The sequence below is a fragment of the Leucopleurus acutus genome (genome assembly GCF_964270905.1).
Source record: "Leucopleurus acutus genome assembly, chromosome: 6".
Classification (NCBI taxonomy): Eukaryota; Metazoa; Chordata; class Mammalia; order Artiodactyla; family Delphinidae; genus Leucopleurus; species Leucopleurus acutus.
This window is the reverse complement of record NC_139149.1, coordinates 55,855,577-55,877,671: the sequence shown is the minus strand read 5'-3', so window position 1 is coordinate 55,877,671 and position 22,095 is coordinate 55,855,577. Positions and strand designations below refer to the sequence as shown.

Genomic DNA, 22,095 nt, shown 5'->3' with positions numbered 1-22,095 from the left:
AAGATCTCTCCAGTGTCACCTTGCAATGTAAAATGGATTTATTTCAGACCGAGTTTATACCCTAGTGACTTTCAGAAAATAATTACCTCCACTCTGGCTAGCATCCCAGGAATCCTGGCATTCCATAATGACACTATTATAAGTGACCCAGCTACATCTGTTCCAGGTACCCCCTCCATGAGTCTCATTATGCATTCTTCCCTAGAAATGATCATGAACTATACATTTATAAACTTTTTCCTGGATCACCAAAGAACCCAGTGGAGTTACCCTTGGACAATACTATTCATTTTCTTAACAGTAGAGTTAAGATACTTTATAGCTGGGTTCATATTTTGTAGATGGTCTAAAGAATTCCTACTGTGGGCTTCCCTGGTGGTGCAGTGGTTGAGAGTCTGCCTGCCGATGCAGGGGACACAGGTTCATGCCCCAGTCTGGGAAGATCTCACATGCCGCGGAGCGGCTGGGCCCGTGAGCCATGGCCGCTGAGCCTGTGCGTCCAGAGCCTGTGCTCTGCAACGGGAGAGGCTGCAGCGGTGAGAGGCCCGCGTACCACAAAAAAAAAAAAAATTACCTGGATGACTTGCTAAAGCACTAATTACTGGGACCCACACCCAGGGTTTTCAATTCAGTGGGAATGGAGATCAGTCTGAGAAGTTGCATTTCCAACAAATTCCTAGATGAGGGTGATATTGTTGGGTGCATGCGGAACATCACTTTTGAGCAGCACTAGTGGTGCAAGACATAATTCTTACCTGTACTGGTCAGGACAGGGCTAACTCATACCTCAAGGAGCTTGTGGTCTCGCAGGGAAGATATTTATGTAAATGACATACTGCTGTGTCCTTAGGGGCTAACAGATAGAGTAAGTGGACAAGAGGAAAAGCAGATTTAACTTTCAGCTTATGAGATCAAGGCAGGCTTTGTGGAGGAGGTGGCAAGTGACTGAGCCTTGACTGATGGGTAGAATTTAGAAATGCAAGACAGCAGGATGAAATGGAGAAATGCATTCCATTTGAAATATATTGCATTAAAAACTGTAAAAAAAATCCCCTTTTTTGATATTTACGAGACAATTCAAAATTTGAAATTGTTAAAATTTTCAATTGTCTCATAAATGTCAAAATTGTGTTTTTAAAACAGATTTTTAATGCAATATGCTAATCAATTAATGTTAATGTTTTTAGTGTTCTAATGGTGGTGTGGTTATGTCAAAACGAGTCCCTAACTTTTAGAAAGTCATACTGAGATATTTGTGGGTGATATGACGTGCTGTCTGGGAAAGTGGATGGGGTCTGGATAGAGCAGTGTTGGCCAGTGGTTGATGATAGCTGGGGCCTTGTGACAAGTACATGAGAGATTCATTATACTATTTTATTCACTTTTGTGTATGTTAGAAATTCTTCATAATAAAATTTTTCAAAAACAGAAACTATATGAGCAAAATTAACCTAAAGAAGTGCAGGGCTCATTGTTTATTTCTATCAGAATATAAAGTAAACAACTGAACAATAAGGGTAAAATGGTAATTTGAGACCAAGTCAATCAATGATTTGACTTGAATGCTGCTAAGGAATATGGACTATATTTTTAAGATAATGAAGGAACACTGAAAGCGTTTTGAACAGGGAAATAATATGAAAAAAGTGCACTTTGAGAATATTATTGTGGCAATGGTAGGCAAAACTGATTGGGAGGGCAAGAGTCTGAAGGTAAGGACCAGGTAGTAAGGGCCTGAACAGAGATCTAGAGAATAGAAAAAAGGGAAGGTGGGGGTGGTGGAATATAGGTGAATCTGTAGGTGTTGGCAACCAGTTAACTATAAAGAAGTCATGGAAGATACCAAGATTCTGAACTGGAGGACTGGGAGAACTCCAGTGCCATTAAAAGAAAGGGAATATTGTGGGCTTCCCTGGTGGTGCAGTGGTTAAGAATCCACCAGCCAATGCAGGGGACACGGGTTCGACCCCTGGTCCGGGAAGATCCCACATGCCGCAGAGCAACTAAGCCCGTGAGCCACAACTACTGAAGCCCGAGTGTCTAGAGCCCGTGCTCCGCAACAAGAGAAGCCACTGCAATGAGAAGCCCACGCACCACAACCAAGAGTAGCCCCCGCTTGCCGCAACTAGACAAAGCCCGCGCGCAGCAACGAAGAACCAACGCAGCCAAAGATAAAATAAATAATTTTTTTAAAAAGGGCATATTTACCAAGAAAATGATAAAGTTTGTTTTTGAAATGTTACTAGTGAGGAATCTTTGTGATATGACCAGAAGATAGCTAGAAATCTGTGACTGGAATGCAGAAAAGTGGGCAAAACAAGCTGAATCTGAGAGACAACTATATGAGATGGGATGAGATTGCCCTGGGAAATAAGTTGGTGGGAAACGAGGGTCAAGGACTTTGGGAAGCATCTAAATTTAGGGATTAGGGAAGAGAAGAGGAACCAGAGAAGGGACTAGTAGAGAGGTAGAAAGTATAAAACTTCACATTCGTGTAGGTACTTTAGCTTAGTGACATCAACTATTCTGCCCATAACAATTAGACCAAAATTAAATTAAATTAAATTAAATTAAATTAAATTACCAAAATTAAATTACCAAAATTAAATTAAAAACTGAATATTCTTTGTACATGCATGTTCATAGCAGCATTATTCTAAATAACCAAAAGGTGGAAACAACCCAAATGTCCATCAATGGATGAATGGAGAAACAAAATGTATATGCATATGTATTAGTCAGGGTGCTACAGAGAAACAGAACCAAGAGGATGTGTATACATGTATAATAAGGAATTTGCTTCTGTGAGGATCTTTTGGATGTTTCTGCCCACTCATACTAGAAGTCAACCTAACAAAAATAGTCCACTAAAGAGGGCAAAAAAATGTCAGGTACGAGATATTCACCTTAGTCTAAGAGACGTAGTTGCAGCCTGTGTCAGTCTTGATTATCTCAAAGCCTTGCTAATGAGCAGTTTTTCCATTTTGCTCACGGATCAGTCATGCGCGTCCAGATTCCATCAAAAATACATTAGAGAGATGGTGCAAGCATTATTCTAATCTGAAGAAATAATTTATTATCTTGAACTAGTAGTAATGGCCTAAAGAAATTGCTGAAAATGTTTTTTGATTATTGTTAAAAATTTAGTATTCATTATGCTGAAACTAAAATTGTATTTGTGAGACACTGGCAAATTATTAAATGGATAATGCTAAATAACCACACCTAACTGATTAATTAATTCAACTTGGATTGGGGTGGAAGGGTTGCATTCTGTATTTATCCAGACATAGCAGAATGCATGTTTCCTTAAAAGAAGAATTGTACAAGTAGTGTGACTGTCTCGTTTTGGGAGCTACATGCATCGCCTTAGCTAAAGTTAGTACTGAATTGCAACAATTTCTCTATTTCTTTGCTAACTTAGATTTTGTTCTATTTAAAGTCTTATTTATATGTGTTTTAATATGACAACCTATTGTATAGGAAGTAGGTAGTGTATAAATCATAAAAACAAGAAGGCATTTTGAGTACTTACCTTATAAGGACCTAGTCCAAGGTATTTGCATTTACTTTCTCTTTTAGTCTTCACATTGGGTATAGGAGGAAGATACTACTCTTACTGTTATTATTATTATTACCCTCACTTTACAGATAAGGAAACTGAGGTTCAAGAGACCAAGTAACTTACCCACCGTCACACTTATCAAATGATGGAGCCTGGATGTCAAACCCAGGCAGTCTTACTAGAGAGTTGAAGCTGTTACCCACTGTGTAATTAATTGAAGAAGTAAATTGACTACAGGACATTAGCACTTGGTTAATATGTACAACAATATCCTCTGAAACTGAACAGATTAAAATTATGACTCATGATGCTTCTGCCTCTCCACAACACCCCTCCCCCAACACACCAAACCTACTGTGAAGGCAATTTCAATTCTGCCAGCAGTATCACCATTGTCTCAAACCTTAAATTACCTCTGACTTACGTCTCTCCTTGCACTTTTATATACAATACAGCCAATCAGAGACAGCAGGTAGCAAGAATCTTAGTTATTAAAATTTTTTTTAATCTATTATTTTTTATTTTTTTATAGTATTGAACAATACTATATTAGTTTCAGGTATACAACGTAATGATTCAATATTTTTATAGAGTATATTCCATTTAAAGGTATTTATAGGGCTTCCCTGGTGGCTCAGTGGTTAAGAATCCACCTGCCAATACAGGGGACATGGGTTCTAGCTCTGGTCCGGGAAGATCCCACATGCCGCGGAGCAGCTAAGCCCATGCGCCACAACTACTGAAGCCCACGTGCCTAGAGCCCTGCTCTGCAACAAGAGAAGCCACCTCAATGAGAAGCCCGCGCACCGCAACGAAGAGTAGCCCCCGCTCACTGCAACTGGAGAAAGCCCACGTGCAGCAACGAACACCCAACGCAGCCAAAAATAAATAAATAAAACAAATTTATTTTAAAAAGGTATTATAAAATATTAGCTATATTCCCTGTGCTGTACAACACATCCTTGTTGCTTATTTATTTTATACATAGTAGTGTGTACCTCTTAATCCCCTACCCCTATCTTGCCCCTCTCCTGGCTATTAAAAGTTTTGTGTCATTGAATTTCTATAGGGTTAGGGACTACCAGTACTAGGTACTGCCTTTTAATGTCTTTGCTTTAATTTACAGGATCAAAAACAGAGAATGAATAAATTTTGGAATTTGTTATTATTAGAAGCCAGTAAACAGTAATATTTCAGCCACTTCCCAATGGAGAGTTATTAAATCATGAGACAGATTATGCAATGGTAGTTTTAGTAGTTTTAGTAGTTTTATTTAAGCTACGGGTAGTATCAAAGAAGAGGCTATATACTTGGCAACAGAATACAATTAAAGTCCAATATTTATATTTGTTACATAAACTTTTATTTGAAATGGACGAATGGTCCGTCAGGCCAGTCCTCCAGGAACTATTGATACTTTTCCCAAGGAGAGCGGAGAGTCCAGCCGCTCTCAGAAAGAACTACCTATCCCAGAATGCCCTTTCCTCCATCTTTCCCGCGAGAATCCCGGAGGGCTAGCTCAACCAATCCCTTCATGAAGAGCCTGTACTATCAGCCAATCAGAAAGCGAAAGGTGCCCAAAGGCGGGAGGCGGAAGGCGCCATAGGTTTGAAATAGGAAAGTTGGCGCGGCTGCGGGATCCGGTTCTGGAGACCCGCTTTTGGCTGGTATCGGTTCGTGTCTTTGTGGGGCAGGTGGTCGGGCTCAGGCCTGCCGGAGAAGGTGGTAATTGAGCTGGGCTCCGAAACCCGCCTGTCGCGATTGGGGAAAGTGGGTTTGGAGGCGGAATGCGTGTTTTCGGGGGCGGAGTCTGAAATGCACGTCTTGTTGCTGTTTGGGCGTCTGGGCCTTTCAGGGTGGGCAGCGACGAGGCAGAGGGGTTTGGGGTTTCGCCAAGACATGTCTGTGATCTTCCTGGAAAGATTTGACGTCACTGGGAAGGTTTTAGCGTTACAGAGAACTGGTGGGTCCTGGAGTCTTACAGGACATCCTTTTACAGAGGAGGACACTGAGGCCCAGAGAGTCGAGGTCAAGTACTAGTCCTGGACTAAGCCCACTAAACTCCCCTCCAGTCTCCGTTTTACTGGTATCTTTCCCGGTCTGGGGGTAGGGGAGGGAGAGGGAGTGTAGATGTGTGGGATCTTATTCTATGATAGGGGCCCTGTCATTTGGGACCTGACAATCCAGGGTGGAATCAGAAAGGTCAGAGTTGGAAGGGGCCTTAGAAGTCACCAGTTTTACTTGTGAAAAAAGGAGGCAGAGTCATTTCCCCAAGGTCAGAGAGTGTGTAAGTGTTATGTGCGGTCACACTACTAACGAATTCCTGGGAGGTAGAGTGTCCTGATTTCCTGCTGCACCTTGACCGTAGTTAAGTCTAGGAAGCTTGATCTGCCCTGGAATATCTAGAGTTAAAAGTAAGTTGTTATGAGAGTAGGGGATTAACAGATTCACATTATCCTATATAAAATAAACAACAAAGGTTTACTGTATAGCACAGGGAATTATATTCAATACGTTGTAATAAACTATAATGGAATAGAATTGAAAAAATATAGATATATACATATATATAACTGAATCTCTTTGCTGTATACCTGAAACTAATACAATACTGTAAATCAACTGTACTTCAATAGGAAAAAAAAAAAAAGTAAGTTGCTAACCATTTTCTAGCAAAGATCAAACTGCCAAAATATACTTGATTGGAATATGTGGCTGATATGGTTTCAATAACTTAAAAAATATAATGTGTCCTATTTGTTTTCTAGCATTGTCTTACAAAATGGTAGAGGACGAACTGGCACTATTCGATAAAAGCATAAATGAATTTTGGAATAAATTCAGAAGCACTGTCAGTGACACCTCCTGTCAGATGGTGGGCCTAAGAGATACCTACAAGGATTCCATTAAAGCATTTGCAGGTACATAAGTTTAACTTGTAACATGCTGTTTTTGTTTGTTTTTTAGTGTAATTTCAGCTGAATTGAAACTTCACCTCCCAATTTCTCTTTCAGAAAAGCTGTCTGTGAAGTTAAAGGAAGAAGAACGAATGGTTGAGATGTTTCTGGAATATCAAAATCGTATGTGACAATCTGTAGAAATGGATCACAAAGGGTTTTTTTCTAAATTAAACATCTTCATGAAATCCCTCATACAAGTAAAACAATGTATTTATAGATAGATATACAGTGTATACACATATGAAAATAATGAACATATGTGTACCCATAATGCAGCTTAATAAATGGAACATCCCATGTTATACGTTCCTCTTCTCTCACCTTCTAGAACTAATCTGTCAATATTTTAATTTAGTATTGAGTTTTTGAATGTTATATAAATGGCATCATTTTGTATGTATTCTGTCCCTTTGTTCAGTCAGCATTATGCTTGTGAGATTCATTTATACTGATGTGTAAATGCCTGAATTTTTTTAAAATGAGTTTCACAGACTAGGGTTTGAAAACCTGGAGTTCCCTCAGCTCTTTGGGTGTAGGGTTAATACTCTGACAGTTTTTCTTTCCATATTTTTACTGCTGTTCTTGCCTTCTCTTTACTACGCCTCTGCAGATTGTCCAGAGTGGATCGGCAGCTTTTACTGAGTTCTCACACACAGACCACAGACATATAGCCACAGTCCGAAATCCACTGGAGATACTAAATTTAGCTGCACCATGTTTTGAACACTATTAAATCAGAGTGCCTTTATGTGGGACACATGTGGTTAATATGCCACAGTCCCTGATTGTTTCTTCTGCTTTGCTTTGAGCACTTAGTTTACTCATTATCTGGACCCTGAAGGCATTTGATCTTGGAAACCTGGTAGGCTGTTATGGTAGACTTCTACCCGTGTTTATTTTCTAAGCTGCCCTGAAGCTTCCATGTCCTTTTACTGCTTCTCATTCCCTCTGTAACCAGTAGCAGGAAGGAAAACCGTGTGTGTGTGTGTGTGTGTGTGTGTGTGTGTGTGTGTGTGTGTGAAGAGTGATATTGAGTTTAGGTCCTTGAAACACTCTTGGTTTGTAGAATCCCTAGGGATTAGAAAATTAAGTTTGAAACTATAAATTTTCAAAAACTACAATTCATCTCAAAGTGTGCTCTGAATGATTATCTGTAGTGTGAAGATGTGTTCTAAATAGTTTAAAATCTAAAAGCATTATCAATTATTTTTCTTTAAAAAAATCAGTTTATACTTGAACAGAAATATAATTTACATAAGTTTGATTAATTCGTTGAACATTTAACTGCTATTTGCCAAGCACCAAGGAGGCCACAATTCGTAAGATGTAATCTATACACTGCTCACAATTTAGTGGAAGACATAGGTAGGAAAACTACAATTAAAATACATTGTAATAGTTGCTATAATGATGGGATGGGAATTTAGTGACATAGAATCTGGAGAGCTTGAATTTTCCAGTGAGGATTACAAAATATTTAACAGCTAACCCTTACATTATACACCACATGCCAGGCCCTATACTGAGCTCTTTACATATAGCGATTCACTGAATCCTCACAACCACCCTCGGAGGTATGTTTATTGTTTTTAATCCTACCTTATGGATGAGGAAATAGGCACAGAGGTTAAGTAAGTTGCTCAAGGTCAGACAGCTGGTAATCAACAGAAACATGATTTGAATGTGCACAGTCTGTCACACTGCCCTGGAGAAGGTCACATAGAAGAGGGATGGGGAAGTCCATCAGAGTCAGTGCCCCTATTCTAGAGGAGGGAAGAGCATATGGAATGTGGTGGAAACATGAGAGCTTGTTGAGTTGTGGGGTGGCTAGAGTACAGTGTGAATGGGGAGTGGCAGAGAAGTGGCTGGTCAGATGATGAAGTACATTATGTGTTGGGCAGAGGAGATTTATTTTGCAGATGAAGAAATTAAAAGCTCACTGAGGTTAGGAAACTTGCCTAAGATCATATATTTTGTAGATAGAGGGTCTAGGATTGCAGCTGAAACGTCTGTGCTCTTTCCAGTGTACCATCTCACCTTTCCACATAGAAGGGAAAATGTAAGGGCGGGTTCCCATGGTGAGTAGTGAAAGTTTGAAATATTGGCCCTGGCGAATAAAAGAGCCGACTATAAACATATAAAATAATAGTCATGCAATACTGAGGGCCCTTACATTTGTATTGGCACAAATCCACACAATTGTTCAAATGTTAGAATAAAAACCCTCATATATATGGTATTTATGTACCACTTAATAGTTTAAAACTTTTCACATTATCATTGGATACCCTAACCCTGTAGCGAAAGTAAATGGGCAGCCATTATTATTCTCATTTTACAAATGAGGAAAAGAGGCCCCGAAGTTGTGATTTGATCAAGGTCCTTGGGTAACAACTGAGAAGCCAGATGGGAACTGAGAACTTTTGACTTTAAAACTGTATCTCTTTTGCAGTACAGTTCTACTTAATTATCCTTAAAAAGTAGCATTTTTCTTTCTGGTAATTCTGATAAGATGTTTATTTTTAAATTACACCTGATATAATGTGATCATGTCCAAATTCTTGGAAAATACAGAAAAATAAAAAAATATCTGTAATGTTGAGAACCACACTTAACAGAAGACTTTGTAGTTTTTATTTTTCATATGCTATCTAGGTTTTTTTAAGATAATTGTGTTCAAAAAAAAAGATAATTGTGTTCATGGTATCTATATAACTTTGTATCATTTTTTTTTCTTTTACCTACTATGGCAGGATTTTCCCACATTACTGAATTCTTTGAAAATATATTATACCTTATTGGTATACTGTGTTTAATAATTTACTTATTAGTCATATACAATGTTTTCAGTTTTTCAACATTATAAATAACACTGAAAATAATTTTTTGTATATGAATACTTGCACACATCTTCTTTTCTTAGAGGAACTTTGTAAAAATGAAATTACTGGATCAAAGGACATGAATATCCTTAAGACTTTTATTTTGCAATGTCAAAAATATTTTCCAAAAAAAAAATTTCCACATGGACTCTAGTATTTTCATTCTTCTCAACACTAGCTATTATTTTTGTGAACATTGTTATAATAAGTGAAAATTAGTGTGTTATTGCTTTATTTGCGTTTCTATGATTACTGAGGTTAAATCATCTTTTGTATTTGATAACCATCTGCATTCTGTGTTTCCTCTGTTCATTCCTTTGCTGGTCTTTTTCTTAGGAATTTATATTTGTGTCTTCTTTAGATTAAGAATAATTACCTTTGTTGGGAGAGGATAGTTTAATGGTCAAAAGCATGACCTTTGGGCTTCCCTGGTGGCGCAGTGGTTGGGGGTCTGCCTGCCGATGCAGGGGACACGGGTTCGTGCCCTGGTCCGGGAGGATCCCACATGCTGCGGAGCGGTTGGGCCTGTGAGCCGTGGCCACTGAGCCTGCGCGTCCGGAGCCTGTGCTCCGCAACGGGAGAGGCCGCAACAGTTAGAGGCCCACATACCGGAAAAAAAAAAAAAAAAAGCATGACCTTTGAAGTTAAGACCTGAGTTTGAATCCAGGTCTTACTGTTGATTGCATTCTAGCAAGTAAAGCTGTGAGCAAGTTATTGAACTGCTGAGTCTTTTCCTTCTTTTTTTTTAATCGAAGTTATAGTTGGTTTACTATGTGTTAGTTTAGGATGTACAGCAAAGCAATTCAGTTATATATATGTATGTATCTATTCTTTTTCGGATTCTTTTCCCTCATAGGTTATTACAAAATATTGAGTAGAGTTCCCTGTGCTATACAGTAGGTCCTTGTTGGTTATCTATTTTATATATAGTATTTTTTTTCTTTTAAAAAAGAGTAAGATGTACATGGTAATTGTATTACTGTGAAAGTTAAGTAAATTTATATAAATGTAAGAACACAGTATCTAGCATATAGTAGAGTTTTTATGCTTATTTGAATCAAATATGAGTTTATTTGCTTGCCTGCCTTTCTCTTTGATTTCTTTTTGCCTTTGAGTAAAACAGTCTTTCCCCATATAGTTAATTTTATATTCACAGATACTGCCTTTTAGGTTTCATAAGATTTCATTTTACATTTAAATATTTAATAAATTTGTTTGGGGAACAATCTACTTCTTGACTTACGATATTTATCATATTAATTTGCTAAGTATACCAACATTTGTTTTCGAATTTTTTTTTGTTTTAACTGAGCTGTAGGTCTCTTCTTCCTCCCTACCTCCCTCTCTTCCTCTCTCATTTCTTCTTTGTGGTATATTCCAGAATTATTTATATGACATTAAAATTAGCTATTTCTTCAAAGCATCTGCAAAGCCATCTTCTGGAGTTTGGTTGCCTTTGGTGGTAGGTTTTATTCATGTATTTATTTGGAGGGGAGAGCTGCAAAGGTCATGATCTTTTGATTTTGTGGTTTAATTTAGTATTCTCATTTTAATAAGCATTTTTGTCTCTTCATTTTTGCTTTCAAAGACAAACAGGAAAGACTAGATATGGATTTTTGTTGTTCCTTTACAATTTTTACAATCATCGGGAAATGCTTATCAATTAAAACATTCTTTATTAATTTTATGAAAGTCAGTATTTTGCTCTTAGATACATGTTGACAAGCAAAGCATATAGATTCTAGCTAATACTTTGTGCTTCTTACAGAGATCTGCAGGCAGAATAAGCTCATTCAAGAAAAGAAAGAGAATTTGTTGAAGTTGATTGCTGAAGTAAAAGACAAAAAGCAGGAATTGGATGCACTGACCGCAAATATCCAGGATCTTAAGGAAGAATATGCTAGGAAGAGGGAAAGTAAGTTTCCAGTTGTACATGTATTTAAAACAACCTAAATTTCAAAGTGGTGATGGTTCACAGTGTGGACATCTTGCCTTCTCCCCAGCTCACCGCCACAGGTGGCTAACATACGTCACGGTCACAGCCAGCCACTCACCTCTCTGCAAGGTGTCTGTGAAGTTTGCTAAGTGCGTTTCATTTTCCTTCTTTTGCTTAAAGATCCTTTTGATTTCTGATAGAACCAGAGAATAATGAAATTGATATGGGAGTTTAATTAAGCAAAGTGGGAGACAGTTTCACTAAATAAGATTTGCCTGGGAGAAACCATAGTGTAATTTATGCAACAAATTTATTGATCATACATTCTCTGTCAGGAACTATTAAGCATGCTCTTCACACTGCAAAGCCTCTTTGTCTAAGACGTTCACATTTTTTTTTTTTTTTTTGCGGTACGCGGGCCTCTCACTGTTGTGGCCTCTCCCGTTGCGGAGCACAGGCTCCGGACGCGCAGGCTCAGCGGCCATGGCTCACGGGCCCAGCCACTCCGCAGCATGTGGGATCTTCCCGGACCGGGGCACAAACCCGTGTCCCCTGCATCGGCAGGCGGACTCTCAACCACTGCACCACCAGGGAAGCCCTGTTCACATTTTTTAAAAAGGGTGCTTCTTTTGGATAGGAGCCTTATTTGCCCACAAATGAAATAATCAATTCTAAAATCTCTTGAAAATAGCAAAGTTTGTTTTGTGACTGCTTTTCCTTACAGAGTTTGTGTACCAGTCAACATTATTTTTCTCATCTGCTAAGTATTACTTAGGGAATATTGCACTAAATTTAAAAAAAAATTCTAAACTAGCGTGAAATAAGGCTGACTTCTTGTGAGAAGTAGTTATGTTTAAAGAATAGAATATTTTTCCAGTGAAGCAATTGATATATCTTTGGCTAACCAGGAAAAGCAAAATAGTGTACAAGAAGTCTTTCTGTTTCTGTGCTAGTCATGCAAGCCCTTGGCCTATTTATTCATGCTACTTCATAATAAAATAGAATAAAACTTATTCCTCATACTACCTGTATGTATTTTCTCATGCACTTTTTCCTTCCAGCTTGAATGAGCAGAAGCCCCTTTTTGCAAATTGGTAGAGATAGAAACTGTAACAAATGTAAATATAAGCTGATTCATTTGCCTGGCATCATTTTTATAGTTGTTAAGTTTGTTTCAATTAAATAACATTAATTGAATGTTATTTAAAATATTCAATACTCTGTGTCTGTGTTTTTAATCATAGCTATTTCCACTGCTAACAAAGCTAATGAAGAGAGGTTGAAAAGGCTACAGAAATCTGCAGACCTGTATACAGATCGACTTGGACTAGAAATTCGAAAAATTTATGGTAAGTATATTAATGTAAGTAAAACATAGGATATTAGAAAAGTCTGTCTTAAGTAGAAAAGAATTTTAAAAATATTTTCAAGTAAAATAATGGCCACATTATTAACTTTTTAGATAGTAGGAAAAAATTACAAAATTTTTATCACCCTAATGTAATTACTGATCCTTGGTTGTTTATCATCCAGTATTTTAATAAATGTATTCTAGGCATGGTTGCCAACAGGCAAATAATTTTTGTTCCTTGTTCTTACTAGCATTGTATGATTAGTATTTCTCTAATTGCTATAGCCTTCATAATGGTGATTTTAAAATGGTGGTGTAATAATTCATTCCATAAGTGTAGCATAACTTATTCAATCTTGTATCTATTGTTTAACCCATATTACTCTAAGTTAACATTTGGATTTTACATTTTTCAGTTTTAGAAGTGCTATAGTGAACATAGGTAGACTTCTCCATTTTTTTGACACAATTTCCATGGAATTTCCAGAAATGAATTACTGAGTTAAAGCATATGAATATTTTTGTGGCCATTATGTAAATATGTGCCAATTTACAGAAATATTTATTGTGTTGGGAGTTCCCAAGATTACATTCAGTTTTGGCGATTCACTGGAAAGTGTACAGGACTCAGCAGGGCTCAGATTTCTTGCGGTGAAAGGATACAAAACAAAATCAGCCCAAAGAAAAAAGGCACATGGGGCAAAATCTAGAGAAAACGAGCTTTTCAGACACAAGTTTTTAAGAGTCCTAACCCAGTGGAGTCACACAGGACGTACTTAATCCCTTCAGCATCGAATTGTGACAGTACGTGTGAAGTGTTGTCTACCGGGGAAGCTCATTAGAGACTCTGGAAGCTTGTGCCTGGTTTTCCGTGGACTTCACCCCAGGTATCTTTTCCTGTTGCTGATTTTGCTGTATCGTTTCACTGTAATCATAGCACTGAGTATAACCATATGATGAGTCCTATGAGTCCTCCTAGTGAATTTTCAAACCTGTGGTGGTCTTGGGGATCTCTGACACACCAGGCAAGGACCAGCCTTGCAAGCAGGCCTTTTCTGGGGATAGCAGTCTCAGGCCTGCTATGTTACCTTTTCTGTGCAATCTGTCTACAATGTAAAGAGTACCCATTGCATTGTATTTGTGCCAGAATTGTAGTTTTTTTAAAGTTTTTTGGTTTTATTTTGTTTTTTAGCAGTTGACTAGATATAATAGAAACTATTTTTTTAAATGCATTTCTTTAATTATTAATGAAAATGTGACCATTTTTTCCCATTGTTTACTAATTACACTTCTTTCTGAGATTGATTGGGCCCTTTATTCATATATCTATTTGCCTTGGTTTTTGTTTTTCTTCCTATCTGTCAGAATGAGTTTTTAATACAAAATATTAACCTTTGCTTAGAGGAGAACATAAGGTCCAGCTCTGAACTTTTGATCCATTGGTCTCTAAGTTTATATTCACTGTTATCCTGAGGTGCTTTTTTGTGTTTTGTTTCAAAACCAGTTTTAAAGCTTTAAAATTATTTTTATATTTAAAGTAGAAGTTTCTCATAGTCCTCAAGGTCAGGAAATAATGTTTTAAAGAAGAGACAACACAAATTAAACTCTTCATTTTGCCTAACTGAATATCTTATGAAATCTTTTCTTTGGCATGCATACCTCCCATTACTGTTAAAACAGTTTAAAAAATCTGGTATACTGACATAATTACTTCATTTTGAATTTAAATGCAAGACAAATTTTTTTCAGTGTTTCTGAAGATTTCTTTTTATAATTAAAAGCATTTTTTATGCTGTAGAGTAAAACTGAAATGCATGTGAATTTCTACTTTGTGGCTGCCATTTTGAATTTCTACTGAGTATTTACTCCTTAGTAAGCATTTGGAGGTCTTTTGAAAACTAGGCTTTAAGTCCAGATAACTGTGTAGAAAAAGTCAAGTTAAATTTATTGTCAAATTATTAAATGACAATAAAAACTTATTGCGGTTAAATATAACAGAATTTGCCACTTTAACTCTATTTTATTGTAAAATTCAGTGGCATTAATTACATTCACAGTGTTGTGCAATCATTACCACCATCCGTTTCCAGAATTTTTCATCATCACAAACAGAAACTCTGTACCCATTAAATAATTCCCATTCCTCTCTCCCCTCAGCCCCTAATAACGTCTAATTTACTTTCTGTCTCTACAAATTTGCCTATTCTAGGTATTTCATATAAGTGGAATCATATAATATTTGTCCTTCTGTGTCTGGCTTATTTCACTAAGCATAATGTTTTCAAGGTTCATCTATGTTGTAGCAAGTATCAAAACATCATTCCTTTTTATGGGTGAATAATATCGTGTACATATACGCTGTTTTGCTTATGTGTTCATCTGTTGGTGGACACCAGATTACTCTCATCTTTTGGCTGCTGTGAGTAATGCTGCTGTGAACATTGCATGCAGTTATCTGTTTGAGTCTCTATTTTCAGTTCTTTTGAGTATATACCGCAGAATGGAATTGCTGGGTCATGTAATTCTGTTTAAAATTTTTGAGGAACTGCCAAAGTATTTTCTACAGCACCTGCACCATTTTACATTCCCACCAGCAATGTACAAGGGCTCCAATTTCTCCACATCTTTGCCCACATTGTTATTTATTTATTTTATTATAGTCATCCTAGTAGGTGTGAAATGGTATCTCATTGTAGTTTTGGTTTATATTTTCTCAGTGATTAGTGGTAAGGAGTATCTTTTCATGTGCTTATTGGCCATTTGTATATATTCTATGGAGAAATACCTATTCAAGTCCCTTTGTCCATTTTTGAATTGGGTTTTTCTTTCTGTTGTTCAGTTGTAGGAGTTTTTTTCATATATCTTGTATGTTAAACCCATATCAGATCTATGATTTGCAGATATTTTCTCCCATTCCATGGGTTGTATTTTCACTCTCTTGATAGTGTCCTTTTAAGGGCAAAGTTTTTAATTTTGATGAAGTCCAATTTATCTATTTTTGTTGTTGTTGCTTGTGCTTTCGGTCATATTGAAACTACAGTGCATTTCAAAGCTAATTTGTAACTTGTACGTTTGGAGACATTGGTTAAGTGAATATATGTACTTAGCAATGTAGATATTGATCAGAGATGGAGGTAAGAAAGCTCATCTCCATTGAGAGCTATGGCACAATAAAATAATTCTCATACTAAATAATTTAATCCCTTTTTTCAGGTGATAAGTTGCAGTTTATATTCACTAATATTGACCCTAAGCATCCTGAGAGCCCCTTTATGTTTTCCCTGAGCCTAAATGAAGCGAGGGACTATGAAGGTATGTACTCCTGTCTCTTAACTGGTACTTAAGATTGGCATCCCAGAATGTTATTTGACTTAGAATATAAAGTAATGTGAAGGCAAGTAATATTCCCACAAGCTGTTGCTTTTTTTCCAGTCTTGCTTCTTGGGATATTGTCTTCTAAAGGCAATGAGTACAGTTTTTTTATAGATATTATCCAGGAGCCTTAATAAGTAACTTTTCTTCAGGATGACATAGTGCCACTGTGGCTAAAAGACTTAAAAGACCAAAGATCACTGCATTTCATATGCAAGTATGAATTATCCTCTTAGAGAATTTAAAACAAAACTAAAGCTATAAAGGTTATGACTGCCTAAATGTGGATATTGTAAGTTATCTAAGTAGGTGGTTTTAAAATTGAATGTAAAGTCAGAATGTGATCATTTAACACCCCCGCTACCCCCAAGTTATCCTATCCTGAAAATCCCGAACGTTGATATTTTAGCTTAGTTACTGATTCTCCAGCAGGCCAGAAGGGCTTTGATGCATGGGAAATATATATGTTTGGCAGTAGTGTGAAGAGAATGGAAATATATTTATCTCTTTTTATTATTCTAAGGCCCCCTTTAAAGTAGTCCTTAACTTATTGGAATTCAGAAAAATGGGTCTTAGCTCTTTATACCTATGTTCTCATCCTAAAGCGTTTATAGCAGACAGACGCTCAGGTAAACTGCTGAGTTGGCTCCCTGATGTGCTCTAGTGACTCAATTCCTATTCTAATGAAATTTATATTTTAGGAATCTAGTTCAGGTACAAGTGTTTGATTTTTTACTCTATAGGTAAATATCTTCTAATCTGATAATGGGTGCTAAATTTTAAAAAGCAAACCCCCAAACCTCCTACCTAGCGTCTCAGTTTTCACCAACTTGGATAGCCTCTATTGCTAGGTGGTGTCACAGCATTTGATAATGTATTAAAATAGAATCTACAGTATCAATTTTGAACCAAGCACTCTTTGCTATTCTTTCTCTGCTTTGGTCATGGGCATTGTTTCCTAAGCAGTCTCTACCAAAGAGCTGGAAATCTGATGTGGTTGAATTTCTTCTCCTTGGACAAAGGACAAGATTGACGGTAGAGAAAGTTGAATCATTCCTTTCCTTTGACCACCTTTACTGGAGACTTGCTCCCAGTGTGTACCAGCTGGTACAACTGCATTCGAGGGTCATATTGTTCTTTGTCTTTTGAGTCTCATTTCATTACTAGGCCATGTAAATACCACTTTGGGAATAGCAACCACATTTTCTAATGACCCCCATTTCACTTGTAAAACTTCAGATATTTCTTTCCACAGCTGTAAGTTATTAAGGGTTGCCATTGAAAGTTGTTCTTTTTTTAATCCAGTGACCAGAAATTAGAATTGAGGCCAAATTTTGCAGAGAACACTGACAACAGTTCAAAAAAAAATTGTTAAAATATTTTAAACAGTTAAAACAAAATGTATGGGAAATGGCATGCTGTTCTGTATCTCTAAGCTCTTCAATCCCTTGATTACCTTCTGTTTAAATTTAAAGCAAGATTATAGTACTTAACATTTGAATATTTAGAGATTAAACAAAGGAAAGGTCTAAAAGACAGGATACGAAAATCAGGTAAGTCTATCTATCATTCTGTGCTGAAAGCATTTCAATAAAATGGAATTGAAATGACTTGAATCAGATGAGAACATCTAAGTTAGAAATATTTCTCTTCTATTAAAAAACTCATTCAAATTTCCTTTTTTTTCCCCTTCTAGTGTCAGATAGTGCTCCTCACCTTGAGGGCCTAGCAGAATTTCAAGAAAATGTAAGGAAGTCCAACAATTTCTCGGCTTTTCTTGCCAATGTTCGGAAAGCTTTTACTGCTATTGTTTATAATTAATGTATAAATAGTATATAAAAACCGTTATCCTATTGTGTTTCTCTTTTTAAAAAAGGTCTCATTATTTGTTGTTTGTCTATAATCCGTTTGTATTTTTGTAACATTTCTGTGTGCTATTTCTGTAAATTATTTAAATTAAAATCTTAGGAAAGATTTATAAAGTCAAGCTTTGGAGGTCATGGACCAGTAATAATAAAAAATGAGGGGGTGTGGGCCCAACCTAAGGTTTGCAATTTTTAAAATGTACTTCACAAAATAAATATTGTCCTAATATCATAAAGGAAAGAATATTTTTATCTTAAACCAAGTGGGATCTACAGTTAAAATAAAGGACAAATCTTTACATCAGAAGAAGATTGGCAGTATTCTAAAATGTCTTTTAGAAAAGAATCTAATTTTGAAAATCCAAATATAGAAAACTTATAACCAATTTTCATCTTATAATATTTATACTGGTTAGTTGTGGTCTGGATACAAATTTGCCATCTTTGGAGTCTATTCAATACGAACTAGAACTCGATCAACTTCTTCTAAGATTTCATTTTTGTCACCATTCTTTCTTTATAAATTTGGTTGTCTTTAGGTCTGCTGGCTTTAGTGGAAGGCACATACTACACCTCTCTGGATATCTTGGGCACACCTAAAAGCCATGGAGCAGTGGCCTTCGTGCTTCCAGCTACTGCTGTCTTCTCCTTGCAGTCTAGGGGAAATGTTTAGACCAGTTGTCTAGTTAGGGTTGGAGGGAGTTCAGAGCACTCTCCCTCAGTGGCCTCTCATGCCTAGGAAACCCAGGTCTGGAGGTAGATTAACCTCGAAAACTGAGCTAAGAGTAGGGATGTTGTAGTTCTCTAAATGGAAATAGACACTACATGTTTAACAGAAAAAAATAGCAGATGACTACTATAGTGAGTACATATTTACTGCTTGAAATATATTCTCAAGGAACAAACAGAACTTAAGAAAATGTTTTCATTCATTGAAACTAGAGGAAAACCATGTCTCATACCACAAATTCTTGATACAATGTTTTGAACCATACAGCGAGAAGGCACGAGGCATTGATTCTGAAAGATCCTCTTCACCTGCAAGTTAGAGAAATGAAGACGGGGGATGAGAGACTAAATGGGTAGCTCTGTACTTAGGTCCATTTCTCCTCAAGGACCACCATTCTTCACTTCTTCTAACTGGGGTGTGGAGGTGGGACAAGACATCTGAATGAGACCACGTAGCAGGAAAGTCACAAAAGGATAGCATAGGAACCAGCTTTGCAGCTGGGATCCAAGGTCAGACATGAATAAAGTGCACTCTCATATCAAACAAAGGGCCTTAAGCCATAGAAATTTATATCAGTTTGTTTTCTCACCTGGAAAGTTGATTCATTCTAAAAGTGGAATTGGGAATTGGTTAGGGTTGGCCACCTTAGAATAATAGTACTTTCTTAACTCTTCTTATGTGCCCAGCACTGTTCTAAGCCCTTTACAGATGTCACCTCATTTATATTCCCTCAACAACCTGTGAGGTAGGTACTATCCATAACCTAGTTCTACAGATAAGGAATCCAACGCACAGAGAGTGTAAGTAACTTCAAGTCAGATAGCTGGGAAGTGTTAGAGTTGGGATTCAAACCCAGGTGGCAGTCTGGCACCTAACCCATGAACTTCACCTAGACTCTACCTTATGCCTTTCTATGCTATATTGCAGAGAAAGTATGTGAAGACAGAGTTCTTAACAAAGATTCTATACAAATTTGAATTTTTTTTGTTTTTTTTTACAAATTTGAATTTTTATAATATAATTTTGCTTTTTTGTTTCTATAGAGGTATAATGATTAAGAAAAAAAAAAACAGGGGAATATGTTTTGTCTGGATCCTTAGTACCTGGCCTTCAGAACCCAAGTGACTCACTGAGAACCATCTCTAGGTATTCAGACTGCACTTATCAACCCAGGTCTTTATGGAAATGGTGGATGGAGGACTGTTGACTTATGCGTAAGTCTTTATCTGTTCAATCAAATATAAATGCCCTAATTTTTGAGGTTTGCTCTGTGCCAACCTAGGAATATTCTGGAGTCAACATTATTAGTATATTAGCTTAAATTTTAAAGTTTGATACATTATGAAAATTGCGCTTTGAATACATGTGAAAGGTAAACCAAGCTATTCCATTAAATTTGCTCCATCCCTTTTATTTAGGATGCTATGTTGTAAATAAGAAATAATACTTTTAAGCATTTACAGTCTTACTGGTACGGAAATAAAGCACAAGATACATAGGTAAGAGATTTTCTTAAATGGGAAACATGCACACAAGTAGTAAAACTGAACTGGAATCCAAATCGGGTGGACTAACCTATTCCACATTTTGTAATAAAATGGAACAACAAGCCCTCTAAAATTAAACTCAATCACTAATTAAGTTAAAAAAACAGAATCAGCACAAAATCTGCTAAAATGTACTGCTAGCGGATTTAAAGTTTTGATTTCCCAGGTAATGAGGATTAGAATGTGTTGCTTCTCTTCCACTTCAGAGGATTCTTGTACAGAGACAATTAGTTATATTTTAATTTGTGTACCATGACAGTGAAGTGCCTAGTATCACCCTAGCATAGTATCTAACACATAGTAGAAGCTTAGTAAGTATTCGTTAATGTCGAACACATTTCTAGACTCAATATAGGATTATTTAATGGGAAATTAAAATTACATCTTTGAAAAGGAGCTGACTTGTTCAGTAATACCTACAGGCATGTTGCTGAGATGTCCAGAAATTCTTAGAAGGTAAAGATATTTCTGCAGGCAATTCTTGACTAAATGACAAAGCTAATTGAGAATAAGACTCTTTCTGAATAAAGGGTTTCATCTAAGTAGAAAGAGAGTCCGTCAGTTAAGTAAGTAAACTGGAGAGTATATGAGCTGTTTAAATCAACTCCTTTCTTGGTATTGTTAAACATACTGTAGTGTGAAGTGTGAACAATGTATGGTGAAATATGTGAAGAACGTTTGGAGTTTAGACACGTTATCATTTTCCCTTAGCAACCAAGCAAGCTGGAGGTAGCTGCTGAAGCTAAGGTCCAACAAAGGGAAAAACTTCAGGGATGAAGTTATTTTACTCAGTTGGATAGATTTTTACAAAAATTCAGAAAGTGGCAATATTTGACATCAAATAAATGTGATCGGTATAATGGTAAATCTTGAATACTCTTTTTTTTGTGAAAAATTCTGCTTTCTGGCCCCAACATTGGTAATGTAGAAAGATTTGAGGATTAAGATGTGGTCCAGTCTTTGCTCTACTATTAGAATTGATACATGATGTTAGGCAAGTCATTTAATCTTCTGAGCATCAATTTTCTATCAGGCCAGACTGCACTATGTGTAGTTTCCCAAACTTGCTGTTTTCTTTTTTGTTGACCAGGCCAAGAAAGTTTTCTTCTATTTTCAGTTAACTAAAAGTAATTATCATGAATGTTTGTTGGATTTTATCATGTTTTTCTGTATCTTTATAGATTTTCACCTTGTATCTGCTAATGAGGAGATTTATATTAATAGGCTTAAAAAAGAAGTTGAATTAAACTTGCCTTCCTAGAATAAATCCAACTTAGTCATGGTGTGCAATCCTTTTTGTTTTGTTTTTAATAACGTTGGATTCAGTTTGTGAAACTTTTGTTTTAAATTTTTACATCTATAGCCATGAATTAGATTGGCTTTTAATTTTCCTTTGTATAAACTTCATGGGATGTTGGAGTCACAGTTATCCTAGGTCCTAGACCCTTGAAAATAGTTGGGATGTGTTCCTTTTTTTCTGTTTCCTCAAAAAGTTTGAATAAGACTTCCTGTTTTTGAACTCACATATAAAACTATGTGGGCCTGTGTTTTCTTTGTAGGAAGATGTTTTTAGAATGCTCGTTAAATTTTTTTAATAGTTACTGAATTATTCAGTTATTCTATTTCTTCCTGAGTTTTGATAAGGCATACGTTTTTGGGAAGTTTATCCCTTTTGCTGACATTTTTTGCAAATTAATTGGTATAAAGTTGTTGATAATATATAATTTTAGTTTTTGATATCTACTGCATCTGTAGTATGTCTACTTTTTTCTTAGAAGTAATATTTATTTATGCCTTTCTTAATTTTGCTAGAGGTTTGCTCAGTTGATTAATCCTTTCAAAGAAAATGGATAGCTTTGTTCAACCCCTTATTTTGTTTTATATTTC

General features: G+C 36.4%; 1 protein-coding gene across 1 annotated transcript; it reads left to right on the top strand.

The window, feature by feature from the left end:
* Window positions 1-5,186: 5,186 nt before the first annotated feature.
* SPC25 (SPC25 component of NDC80 kinetochore complex) lies at window positions 5,187-17,887 on the top strand (the record flags this gene model as incomplete). Its single annotated transcript, XM_082841039.1, has 7 exons — window positions 5,187-5,238; window positions 6,334-6,486; window positions 6,580-6,645; window positions 11,176-11,322; window positions 12,588-12,692; window positions 15,908-16,006; window positions 17,763-17,887. Exons 2-7 carry the CDS (start codon window positions 6,348-6,350, stop codon window positions 17,885-17,887), a joined length of 681 nt encoding a protein of 226 aa, XP_082697165.1. The 5' UTR covers window positions 5,187-5,238; window positions 6,334-6,347.
* Between the last annotated feature and the right edge of the window lie 4,208 nt (window positions 17,888-22,095).